General features: G+C 42.4%; 1 protein-coding gene across 2 annotated transcripts in view; it reads right to left on the bottom strand.

Moving 5' to 3' along the window:
- LOC120802012 (anosmin-1) overlaps positions 1 to 12,765 on the bottom strand; it is a 40,706-nt gene extending 27,941 nt beyond the window's left edge. For both annotated transcript variants that reach the window (XM_040149434.1, XM_040149435.1), the window contains exons 1-2: positions 12,514 to 12,765; positions 6,529 to 6,576 (exon numbers count right to left, since the gene is read on the bottom strand). In XM_040149434.1, the coding sequence (XP_040005368.1) occupies positions 6,529 to 6,576; positions 12,514 to 12,705 (240 nt within the window). In that variant the 5' untranslated portion in view covers positions 12,706 to 12,765. The remainder of the gene's footprint in view (positions 1 to 6,528; positions 6,577 to 12,513) is intronic.
- Between the last annotated feature and the right edge of the window lie 541 nt (positions 12,766 to 13,306).

The raw sequence follows: 13,306 nt of genomic DNA, 5'->3' as shown, positions 1-13,306 counted from the left end.
AATGCAGTTGAGGGTGCAGACAACAAAGAGCTGAAAAGGAATAGCTTGGCAGAAAGTGAGAAGAAAAAGAGGAGGAGCAGGAGGGGCAGTGCATGAATTATACATTTACCCCACAATCAGAGGTGCCTGCCTTATTTATGAGCAAAAAGCCCACACAGCTTAGCTAGAATTGTGCTTTGTCTGCTGTGGAATGCCATAGCAGTTCACTTAATACTTAATGACTCTGAAGTTTCACCCAGACACCCCACACACACACGCTGATGCCCCACTCCCCTGCGAGGGCTCCTTCTCTTACCGGTCCTCTGCCATCTCATGTTGTTATGTTCTGCCAGAATTACAGTGGCTGTAACTTGAGCCTCAGTTATCACCTACCTCTGGGCTCAGTTTACATTTCATGACAATTAGACTCAACAGGATGTATCCATCATGTGGGGTCAGATCCGTGATAAAAGAGGCCAGCAGGCCCTTCGCTGTGACGTGGCATGGGAAAGCCAAGCCCTCTCTGCTGCTCTCTGAAAACCAAATCAGATCTGCCCAACACTTGATTTACTGTATTCACTCCCACACAATCACACTGAATAATATTATGATGACAGATAGGAGCCTAGGAGCAGAGTTGAAAAGTAGATCACATAATAAAACAATTCCGCTGGATATATTTATTCAAACTGTCTATAAGGCTGATTTATAGCAACAATAATGAAATCACATCGTCCGTGCAGAGGTTGAAAACTGCATTTCAGCCATGGCAACGTCAGTCATTGCAGACTGAGCAGATAGTAAACAGGATAAAGGATGTCAGCCTTGTTGGCTTGCTCCTACAGCGACCACTCAGGCTGTCCCAATCCCTCCTCATCTAAAATGAAATGAGACCTGGAGATTCTGTCTCAATGTAGGCCAACAACATGTAAAACACGACACGCCGCTGAGGGGAGGAAAGCCGTCCTAATCCCATGCTGCAGTCACATTCCACCACTATCTCCGCTTGTTTATTTGAGTCTCAGAAACACTTCAAATTCACTAATCCTACTTGCCCTCTCCAGCTTCCACTAACAGCTCCTTCCACCAGTGGTTCCTCTCAGTATCTTTGAACTGTAACATATCCATCTTGAGAAATAATGTGCGCCCGGGTATAATGCATTGTATTTTCTTTGAGGTGATGTTTGATTTCTCTTTTATGCGTATTTCAAAAGCTTCGAACAAAGACTTTACAAGGAAGTTCAAAACTGGGCAGGGTGGCTGTATGAGTTTTGGATTTACACTGCTGCAGGGAATAAACGAAAAGACAAAGATGGTTGATACAAGTACAGTCTGGAGAGTTTCAGAATAAATTACTCTACTCAAACAGTCATCCTCAAGTCAAAGGCTAAGAGAACGGTTAGCGACTGTGTCTCTGACACACATTCTGGTTTTCCATCATCCTGAAACTGTCACACACAATCTGTGGGATTTATCTGCAGGATGCATCAGCTGTGAGCAGAGCTGAAATAAATTGATAAGCCCACATCTACTAAGCAAATCAGCTTTGAGATTCTTACATTCTAATCTTCCCTTCGTCACTATGACTGTCGGCACGATTAGTTCGGTAACGATATATTAACATAGACGACAAATAAAGCCGCAGAATAATTTCTTGTTTCAGCACCTCTCAACACGTGAGCTTGGGAAGGAAAAGACAGCAAAGTCAACACGGTATGTACGTTGTCATCTATGATACTCGGCCAATCCATCCTCGGAATGCAAATAACACTTGGATGACAGCAGATTGTCTCAGTGTGACTGGTCATTATTGCTAAAAGAGGATTTCACAGCAGCTTTGATTACATTAATCCTTCAAGAAAATGAAATCCCTTCTGACAGGGAGAACATGTTGAATCAGGCTATCTGTGAAAGGTTGATTATCTTAGAAAATAAATGGCCACTATTTAAAAGTTCCCTCTGTTCTTTAGTATCAATAAAAACACCGGTTGGTGGATGACAGTGCATTTATTTCTTCATGGACGATTTCCTGGAGTGCTCGTCACTCAGATATTGAACAGACAGCGTTTCAGAGAGCAGCTTTGGATGTGAGCTTTCACTGCTGAAGAAGTCTAAACTGCAGTTCCACAGTTCCACTCTCTTCGCCTCCTCTCCTGTGGCCACGTCTTTGGGTTTTTTTTGCTGTGGGGGGTTTTCATTCTCTGCCACCCACCATGTGAATAATGAGCTCCACAGATAGCAGCCAATGAAGCGACCCCCCCTTCAGCCAATGAAACTTAACAACCATGTCCAGATCAGGTCCTTCCTGCTGGGACTGACCAGCCCTGCTTCACACTCCCCTGCCACCCACACATACACTAACATTCACACTGCCTCAAACAAGACAAAATAAAAGAAAAAAGGCTCCAGAGAAACTACAGAGATGTCTCTTTGCATGATCTCCACCACCTCAGAGTTCTTCCACATATATATGAAATATGAAAATCAATAGTCAAACTGGCTAGGGTTGTTTCTTAAATTTTACAATCTGCTTAGAAGCTACACTGACAGGCAATCCAGACACTGCCCTCTTGACAGATTGATAGTCCAGCTTGCTTTGGGGTGTTGGTGTTGGTAATGTGGCTAACACAGGGAGGTGAGATGAACGTCTGGCCTCAACATGACCAAAAGGTGCTTTGAAGTCTGTCTAAGCACCTTACAATCCCAGCCATGCCCAGCCGTAAACTACCAACCAGCACACACTTTATCACGTCTTTTCACTTAGCCTCAAAATGTACTACCAACCGCAAAAGAGAAGATGACCACACAAAAGCCTTGTAAACTGCACTGACACACTCTCAAAGCATCAAGCGATAGTTAAGTATGTGCTGTTATTTTTGTTTTTAATTAAGAATGAAGAGTGAGGCGGTACTTCTGAGTTAATTTTATAGGTTCAACTGATCCTGAGAAAAGAACAACCGATGGGGAAGTTTCTCCATTTTATTTTGGCGTGAGAAAATGTGGGGGTTTGTGTGTGCGTGTGTGTGTGTGTGTGTGTGTGGGGGGGGGGGTGGGCTTTGAAAGACACTTTTGAATGAGACATAGTAGCTTTCCAGTGATTGTTATTCAGGCTAACTGCTCCAAACCTTCCAACACATGAAGACGAAGGCGCACGTAATCAGAAAGAGTAAACACTTCTTATTCTTGTGCTGGTATGTGCAGCTCAGAGTGTGAATGGCAGGAAACAGCACTCAAAAGAGCCACCTGGGATAAGTGAGACATCTATGAAAGACATGCACGACTCATTGCAATCAAAAGTTGACCAGACAATGTTGCTTTAAAAAACCCCTGTGCAAACTCTTGATAAATAAAATGCAGGGAGGTGGCTGGTCCAGAGAATTGTAAGGTTAAGTCAACGTCCCATTGCTAAAAGACTCCCGACTTGTGCTTTAATTCTCTTCAGCTAAGTGATCACCTCTCAGTGTAAATCATTTGGAGATCAGCCTCAGTGGAGGAAAAAGGATTCTGATTTTTAAAAATGTCCAGGATATTCAGTGTTTTTACAAGAAAAACATTACACTGTCTTCCTCAGAAATTAGAAGTGATGGACACTCTCCAAAGACTCACCACAGGCCAACTTATCCAGGCATAATGCACATGTCCTTTTTTCTCTTCCTTCCCTGAGAGAAGTGTGAGTAATGAAGTGCACCACTTTGTTGGAGACCGGCATTTAGCCGCCTTAAGTCAATCCTAGCATTTGATTTGGAGCTTGGATCACACCCATGGGGAAAGCAAACCCTGCTAATATCAGCCATGCTCTGAATGTGGAAGGCTCTTTGGCTGCTTCTGCACACTCTCCCATGTGCATGCACAGAATCTATTTTCTTTTCACCAGCAGGAAAAAAAAGAGAGAACACCCTGGAGTTTTTAAAACTTTCAGGGAACTCATCCAAACTTCTCAAGTGGGAAGCTCTTAACAGTACGGAGACAAAATGACAATAGCTCATAGAAATGCCTGGTGTCTGTTGTCCTGGCGTCTCCCTGCTGAATGGAGTTTGTCTGCTGGTCCAGTGTAATGGCATGATAATGACTCCCCGGCTCTCCAAATGCCACCTCGCTCTGCTCTGGAGAGAGGGCAAGCAGGTTAATTATCATGACAATGGGGACACGGAGAGCAGGGCCAACTCTGGACACTGCATACAAAATGACCGGCATGACTTTCTCATCACAAATGGAAACAGGGGGCTTTGATTTCCTAAAATGCAGACAGATGGACAGGGTCACAGCAGCTTTGTCTAAATTATTAGGCAACCCTTCCTCACATTTTCTTCACAGGCAGGGAGCTCTCGGTGGCTTTTTAACAGAGCTCTGGGTGGACAGGCCTGCTGCCCTTACGCACTCCCCGGGAGCCACCGCCTTTGTCTCTCTGTTTGACTGTGTGCTGTTCATGAAGTGAAGAGGCTAATCAGCGACTGTAGAGCTATTTACAGGGAACCACTGTACAGCATGGGCCCATTTGGTACAATTGTTAGACTGGTCACAATAGCTCTGTGTTTTGACACACTACACACAGGCCCCTATGTGTGCACTCGAGCTACTGATGTGGATGTGAAGTGTGGTGATGTTTGCTACCAAAATATTGACTTCTGGCTTCAGCACAGTGTCCTGCCCTGCATCCTGAAAGGCTGAACCAAAACCTAGGATACAACACAATCAATTAAATTCAGAGAGCCCTTGAAGCTATTTGTAATGGCAGAGTAGCAGAGCACCACAGTTGTACAACAGTAACACAAGCATATCATTATTTTTAACATCAAATGCAGCCTCATGTATTTACAGCCTACAAGCAGGATAGAGAAGTGTTAACTGTCATCCTTGTTATAGCAGGGAGAACAAGAGTCCATTAAAGAGTTTTTGGACATTTGGGTTTTAGCAATGTTAGCTGGTTGATTATGAAAACAGTATGCTGTGCTTAGACTCACAGCCAGCAAAAGCCTTATTCAAACATAAAACTCTGCCGAATGACTGGGGAATGACTAGTGCCAAGAGCCGATGTTGGCGATCACAGTGGAAAGGAGGTTTCACAGCATTATGGTGAAAACAAAGGAGGCTTGCCTTCCTGAGAGCCTATACTTTAAATTGATACAAACTGGTCAGGGATTATTTAACATATTAAAGAAGACATATTTTTTTAACCTCATATTTTGTTTAAGAGACAATCAGACACTCCTGAGCTGCTGTGCTTTGCTTTCAGATTCTTTAATTACCAGATGTTGTTCAATTTAAAGAAGTTACGTCGCATTCATTGATGTGACAAAACACCATGTTGTAAGTATTTGCCAAGAAGTGTAAAGAAAATAACCTATACATTTGCACATGTAGTAGAAAGCACGAAGCACAGTAGCTCTATTGTATCCCAGGCAAATGCAAATAGCCAAGGAGACAATTTAAATTTCAAAAAAGGAATTTAGAAATCAAATACAAAGGGCCATTTTGCAAGGCAGTTGATAGTAGACTGATTGTGATTAATATGTACACCAAATGCTAGGCCATGTTAAGTAAGCAATGCATTAAAAAAATTCAACCACTTTGCATTTTCCTGAATTTCAAATTAATCGCCATCATTGCAATACTGTGATTGACCCAAATTCTCAGCACGCATTCCTCTATAATTACAACAGCATCTGAGGACTTTTGGGAAAAGCCAATAAATATACACAAGGATTGCATGTAATTCGTCATCACCCGTACGAAAACATATTTCCTGTATTTTATTTTAACACATCTTTATAGCATGAATGAAAACCCAGTAGAAAGGAAAAACCAACAGACACACAGCTTCATGAAAGGGAAACCCGTCCCCCTGAGAATATGTGTTGTATATGTCCTATTTTTGAGTCCTCATGGGCTAACAGCATTGAATCCTGGTTTCACGGTCTGTTTGTGAGGAAGTGAGAGCCTTTGACAGCTACAGACAGCACTGTTTAGATTGCTACATGGACCAGGCTCTACTAGCGTATCATCCTCCTTATTTCAGCTCCATAGTGTTCTCTGTCTACAGTCTATACAGTACAACTCTGAGGGCCTTGTCAACAGCTCCAGGAGAGTCTGATAGAATATGTCAGCACCATCTTTTCACAGGAGCTGTCAACACCAGCTTTGCAACCTCCCTCTTCAGGACAGGGCACGAAACACAAACAAGTGCCGCAGGAGGCGTACCACAATGCATCCTACCCAAATTCCAAATGATAAGTCTATGAAAAACAATCATGTTTGCTTTCATGAATCGACAAGCATTTAACATCTTCAGATCTTTTTTTAAAAAATTGTACTTAATTTTACCCATTTAATAGAGCAAATGAGAAAGCAGAAGCAATCTAAGTAAGGACTAGCTGAAAATAAACGAGTTTTTCTCCATATAGTCTATGTCAACAGCTCTCGAGGTGATTCCTGCAGGCATAACAAAACCAGTCCTGTCGTGACTCGTACACTTTATGTTGTATTATCCTCTAATAATGAGGCATGCATGTGGCATATGTCTCATTCAAGAAAGAAGTGAAACCACACTACCTTGGAGCACTGCTTGTGATTCTGGCACCACACCAGGGATCCATTATTCTGTAGGGGAAAAGGAAAAATATCATCAATCATCAGAAATATTTTTGAAAATACATTTACATTAACAAATTCATAAAATAAAGCTTGGACTTTCTCCTCTGCCATCACAATACATCCTAATACCACTTTCCTTAAGTCATGGCCTTTTCGATTAACAATAATGCTAACAGCAGACAAAGACTGACTTCAAGTTAGCTTTGCTTGCTGAGTGCGGGTAACCTTATCAGGAAAAGTGGGGTAGGCAGCACCAGGGCCAGAGCAAACCTACGGTCGGTTTCTGCAGAGCATGGTGATCTCAGCTTTTCTGAGGACCTGTCTGATCTCTCGACAGACGTCCCTGAGGTCATTGATGCGGGAACTGATGTCAGCACTCTGGTGTAGACTGCAGATAGTGCCAATTTCCTCTAATTGCTGTGGAAGTGCCACCTTCTGCGCTCCAAAGAGGCCAACATTTGGTCCTAATAGTGCTGTGTCTTTATAAGTCCTCTATGTGTAAATATGGAGAGTTGTCAAGCAAAGGACCAGTGGGGGTAAACGGCTTGTGCAAGTGGTCATTTCCTGAATTCCATTAGGGCAAAGAATTATGTTGTCATTCTCTGCAAACGTAATTGTGCTTGGAAGATGCCAAGAGCAAGGCCAGTGCTTCAGAATAAATGACCAGCTCATCAACATGAAAGGGACAAAATGTTTGAATGTGTTGTATATTAAAAAAGGGGCCATTTAGGTCTTTGTTTTAAACCTGCAATATCAGGTTTTTTGGCCACCTGCGAGCAGCGGAAACATGCTGTGAACACTGACATATTATCACCTTTTAAGCTGATTTGGAAAACGCTGTTAACAGGCAGTTGCCTATTTACACATCCAGAAGATACAAAGCAAAACATTAGAATGTATTTGGAGTCGAGGTTTTGGCATCTTGATGAATGTATTCACTCTTCTTTTAGCTCTGTTTTTGGTCTCCACAAACAGAGAACATCACTATGAGAGCAAAAAAGTTGCGTGGAGCGGAGGGCAACTGGGTCGGGTGCGTTCATCGCCACAAGTGACAACTGTGACAACGAATGCAAATAGTCTCAGTGGAGGCTCTGAGTTCAGAGTGACATTAAAGGAATTCCATCCAGTCAATGACCTAGATCTGAGTTTCAATTTTGTAAGTTCTCAGTGCTTCTATATGAAAGTAATGAAGCTGTAGGATACATCCAAACTTTAGGGGTCTACAGGCAAAAAGTCTGCTTAAGTTCAATGTCAAGTTCAAAGCCTTTTCCCACAATGTAATCCAGAGGAAATTTCCCATGAGACTTTAGGAGAGAACTTATCATTAAAGGGTTTAATTTGACATCCAGTACCAGTAAGTGCTGTGCTTTTAGTGTCAAGGATAATGGTCAAACGGCTTCAAAGGAATCCATGATTGTATGGTCATGTCTTCAGAGAATCTCTTCCACTACAAACTGCAGATAAGGATGAAAAATATATGAGTCGCTAAGGAGACTAGGAGTGGTTGTTTGATTTTGTTGCCAAATGAAGTGGAAATGACTATGAACTTTGCTGAGGAGTTTAGTGTGCATCAGCAGGTTTTCTGTCCTTTTGTGTGAAATGGAACACCTTCACTCTGTTTGCCAAACATTAATTAAAATATGAATTATTCCTCACTAAGTATATCATTTTGCGCTGTATCACATGATTAAAATCCTTGTACAGTTTGATAACTAAAAAAATTATCAGTACAACCAAGGTAAACCTGCTATTGGGGACACCGCATAAATAAAGCCTTGACATTTCCACTGGCAGGCAATGCCTCAGGATAATTTATACAAATTGTCACAACTCTAGACCATGCCCTAAATCATCAATCCTGTTTTTTGACACCTTTCTTCACCCATCCATCAACAGCGACAGGGCCGGATCCAGAGAGGAGCTAATTTTGCTATGTGACAGCATCCATGTAGCAGAGAAGCTCAGCAGGATGTTGCCCCAGCTGTCCAGGCCTGACCCCACCATGTCAGGGACCAACGGGGGAATAATTATAGGTCAGGACTTCATCCCTCTGACTCACCATGACATTCCTCTGCAGTCTGAACATTATGCAGAGCTGGGGACTGTCAAGGACTCTAGTGAATGAATGCTTTCCAGATATCCTCCTGTGTGACTGGGGTCGAGGAGAGGGGGCCTGACAGTGGTCTACAAATGTGTGGCTAACTCGCTGCTTTGTTAGTGACACTGGTTGAGTCGTGTAAACAGGGGATTTATCACAGAGGTACCTTATGGCTGTTGTCAGCTGAGAAGTCAGAGCAGGTGGTCAGGGGCGTGTTGTATTGTCTAGACAACTGAGGAGAACATGGGCAAAACCCCTTTTATCTCTGTGAACTGAATTCCACCTTTTGAAAATGGAAATCTTTTGTTTCCTGTGAGTCACTCATTTGGATGAAATGGATCTCAGTTTACACTGGTGAAGTGTTTTTGAATTGCATTTAATCCTGCCTATATGTTTTCCAACACTGAACTACTGGAAAATGTTGCTGGTCTATGATACCTAGTACATTTTTGGCCAAGTTAACAGGAGATAGGACTTCAAAGGAAAGACTGGTGTCTCTGTGTGTCCTTTGACAGCTCAGGGGTCCTCAGGCAACACCAAAATAACTTCTCCTTAAGGGCACATATGCAGCACTAAAATAAAGGGCCTCAAGATTTAGGCTTTGACTTGAGTGGGTGTGAGGGCTGTGGTCATTGTACTCGTCAATTATTCACTTTATATGAATTATTTGACAGGGGCTCTGAAAGTGAGCTAATGTGTTCAGCGCACATCCAATGTTAACATAAAAGGGTGTTTCAGAAATCTCAAACAACACTGGTATAAAGTTGTCTCCACCAAGAAATGAAGGCTGTTTGTCAAATGAGGTTGCTCAGGGTGTAGCAGCACTGGGGGCTGAGATTTACAGACAGGACTGTCATGGTTTAAAAGCATTTACAGAGAGGTAAGGCCAAGCTACATAGACCCCTATTCATCCGCTGTCTTCACTAATGAAAAACTCCACACATGAGACGCGCACTGGCTGAGGTTTGATTCCACCACAGGTTATTTAATATCAAAGGCAAAAACAAGGGGACACGGAAAAACTACTTTCCAATGTTTTTTCTCCCTTTTGCTCAAAACACAAATCTCTCAAGCAAGATGGTTCGACTTTACTGCACAGCACATTAGAAATGAATGACTGAATTTAAGATGCTAGATTTTTATTGCTTTGAATGTAATAACAAACCCTCATGGACACACCTTGCTTTTGGCTTCACAGATCCCCACATAAATAATCCACTACAAGGCTGATGCTTTCAGAATACATAATTGCACAGGGCCCCCAGCTCGCTCTTAATATTTCAGAGTGTCCGTGGCTAATATTTATGGTTGGGTGTTCCCCTCTGTCTATTATACTAGGGTGACAAGTTCCCCAAAAGTGGAGTAAAATGTCAATAAATCTGTATTTGGAAATACTATTACATCAATAAAACTAGAGTTGCTATAAATCTGACAACCATCTGACTACCCATGTGTTTCCTAGCTCCATGCTTGTTCCCATTTCACTCGAATTCATAATTGCAACAATTAAAAACAAAGTCTCTGATTTGTCCTCTGATTCAGACAAATAAAAAGGAAAGACGTGGGTGTTCATACCATCTGAAAGTGCTAAATTCTCCAAGTATCATTCTAGTGTTCACAGAATGATCAAATTAAAGCTGATATGAAAAACAGAGTTGTAAAGTCCAGCTGCAAAATGTCTTAAGAGGACAAATTATCTGTCTTGCCATAACTAACATCAGTTGTGGTCCATATAGATTACTAGATATGGAGTAGACACAGTAAAATACTGAGAAACAGTAGGAAAAAGTGACAGCTTTGACATACAGCCCAGGAGTTTCAATTCTATTAAAATGGAAAGTGCTGTATGTCTTGATTTTCCTATCGAGTATTAAATGACCCCTGAAGGATGTCCGAGATTAATTAAAAGGTCTGTCGTCTCAATCACTGGAGTGGAGATCCTGGCTGCCTGTCAGCCCCTTGCTGTAAAAGGATCTTGCAGAGGAAGCAGATCCACCTGTAGGTTGTGCCGAGTGAGTGTTGTGGCAACAGTACACGAGAGCTTATCACATTTAGCACAATTGGGAGCCAGCATTTAGCAGGAAGGTGACCTCAATGGAGCAACATCGGTAGCTCAGTGTGTATCTTCAGCATGCCTATGAGGTGTGATGCTGGCATTTATTGGCAGGGCCAGGGGGTAGAGGGCAGGGGGGTGGAGAGCCATATGTTTTTGCAGCTGACCAGACCCCCCATTTTCACCTGAAAGGACTGTTGGCAACACAGTGCATAAGACAGTCCTTGCATATTATCAACAATTGCCTTCTATTCTTAGACCCACAGGCTTGCTCGAGCAACCCTGCTTATCGCTAACCATAAAAATGCCCCTCTCTTTAGACAAATACCTCCCTCCTATTTTCCCTTCACTTAATGAGCCTGCCTCAGACTCTGAGGCTCTGCAGTCAATTATATCGACTATTAGCTGTTCATTAGAAGTGAGACTTCCATCAGTTATTTGACTTTTCAGTCAGTTGGTGACTAATTTAATTCTTCAACTTTGCAATCCAGAGCAGTAATATACTCTTGGAATCTTCTCGAAACAAAACCTTAACACTACTGGTTCTGATTTAAGAAACACTGTTTTCAATTTGTGCCTTTTGGATGCACAGCACTACTAGTTTTCTGTCCAGCCAGGATGTTAATTATAGTTAACTGCATTCATCCTTCACCCCAGGTGTATATTCTCCCTTAATAAAATTGCTAAAATTGACTGCAGTAGGTCTCACATGGAGGAACTGCATTGAGAACCACTGCACTAGATCAATAAGTGCTTTCAAAGTAAAGTTAATTGGGGACAAAGAAAGAAACAATGCACTCTGTTGATTCATTGGACTTAATTACAAATTTACCTTGCTCCACAATGTTTCCAGACAATTAGGGATTCATTAATGCACCTTAAGAAAGACCAGCCTTTCAAATGCAAACGAAGTGAGTATAAAGGCGGTCACCAGATAGATAGCTGGTGAAAAGAAGCAGAGAGGAGAAGGATCAGTGACCGGTCCTTTTCTCTGGAGTCCTGGGAGAGAACAGTGTGTCCAGCGGAGGGTGAAAAACAACTTCTGACACCACATACCAAATCATCCAAAGAACACAGCTAATTTATAGCAGCTCCAAACAAAGTCTGCATCACAACATGCTTTGTGGGGGGATACTAGTGTAAAATTTTTAGGACGAATATACTGTATAAGGTAGTAGTTCCTCTCATTTGAGAGGAGTACAGATACCTTAGAAGTAAATAGGCAACAGAAAAGTAAAACTATATAGAGTCATAACAAGAGTTAAGTCCCTCACATTTGTACTAACAGCATCATCTAATTTTCCAGTAATCAGCATATAATGAATGGAAACTGTTTCCAATGAAAGCAACCATCATCTGTCCGCCTCACAAATACTGCAGTGTGTTAATTAGATATATTTTAAAGCGTTCCACTCTACACGCAGGCGACCAGTCGTGTACTGTATATGGAAACTTTGCAAGCAACCAGACCTGCATATAGATGCTTATATCTGAAACTGTTTTTTTGTTGTTGTTGTTGTTGTTTTCCATTTTGTTGACATTTTCTGCTAAGAAACATCAAGTCTCCTCTCCAGTGATAATCCCTGACAGAAAACAAAACTAAGAAAGTATTCCAGCACCATTGGTGACCTGCTCCTGTCTGCTCACAATGGGCTCAAGAGAAACAGGTTTGACTTATGTGGAAAGCATCGACTGGCATATTTTCATTTATAAGGGAATACAACGCTGGGTTTGTTTCTGTTTCCTCACCATATTGCCAGGAGTTTGAGTTACTGTGACCACATGCTCGTACCTGAGAGTGCTTGAAAAAGGCAGAGATGCGAGTGATGTGCAGACTGAGGCATCTCGAGGCGCATCTTGCTCGGTAAATACTGGCAGTGAAGAAAGAGTCGTCCTGCCTCCTCGCAGACACACTTCCCGGGCTCGTTAGCGCCGTAATCCACAAACACAGGGTCACACACGCGTTCAGGCTCCTGGAAAACATGGTCCCGCGGTTGTGTATTTAATTCCTCCACGGAACGGACACTACTGCGCGCAGGCTCCGCCGGAGAAACTAAAGAAACTTCAATTATACACTGGGGAGGAGTCACGGGCCCACGTGCCCTGTGATTGGAGGATCCCGCAGTGACTGACAAGACACGGGGAGCGTTAGAGCAGGTAGACTGCTGCTGCACAGTCCTGCACACTATTCAAGGCATGAGCAGGTTGCTCAGTGAGCAGACGTTCAAGGATGAAGAGAGGGGTGTGTGAATGGTCTATAATCAGAGCTTCTAATATAATCAGTACTTACAATGGAATGAGCTTCAGTACAAATGGAAACGGAGAGGTGATTATTTTTTAATCACATCGATGTCTACACAGGCTCCTTGCTGTGCAGTACTAATGTACAGTGTTCTATTACTGGGCACATTGTCCAGCGTTGCTCAGCTCAGTCTCTATTCTCTGTATTGTTTCCGCCATATATTTCCACCATGCATATAACCAGTGAGTGAAAGACAAGTGGTTTGATTCAAACACAATTTTAAAGAGATACCTTAGACAGGTTAAAGGAGGAATGGTAAAAAAAAAAAATCGAAGCAGCAGAG

This window comes from Xiphias gladius, chromosome 16, assembly GCF_016859285.1.
Source record: "Xiphias gladius isolate SHS-SW01 ecotype Sanya breed wild chromosome 16, ASM1685928v1, whole genome shotgun sequence".
NCBI lineage: Eukaryota > Metazoa > Chordata > Actinopteri > Istiophoriformes > Xiphiidae > Xiphias > Xiphias gladius.
The sequence above is the reverse complement of the archived record's forward strand: the minus strand, read 5'-3'. Positions and strand labels throughout refer to the sequence as shown.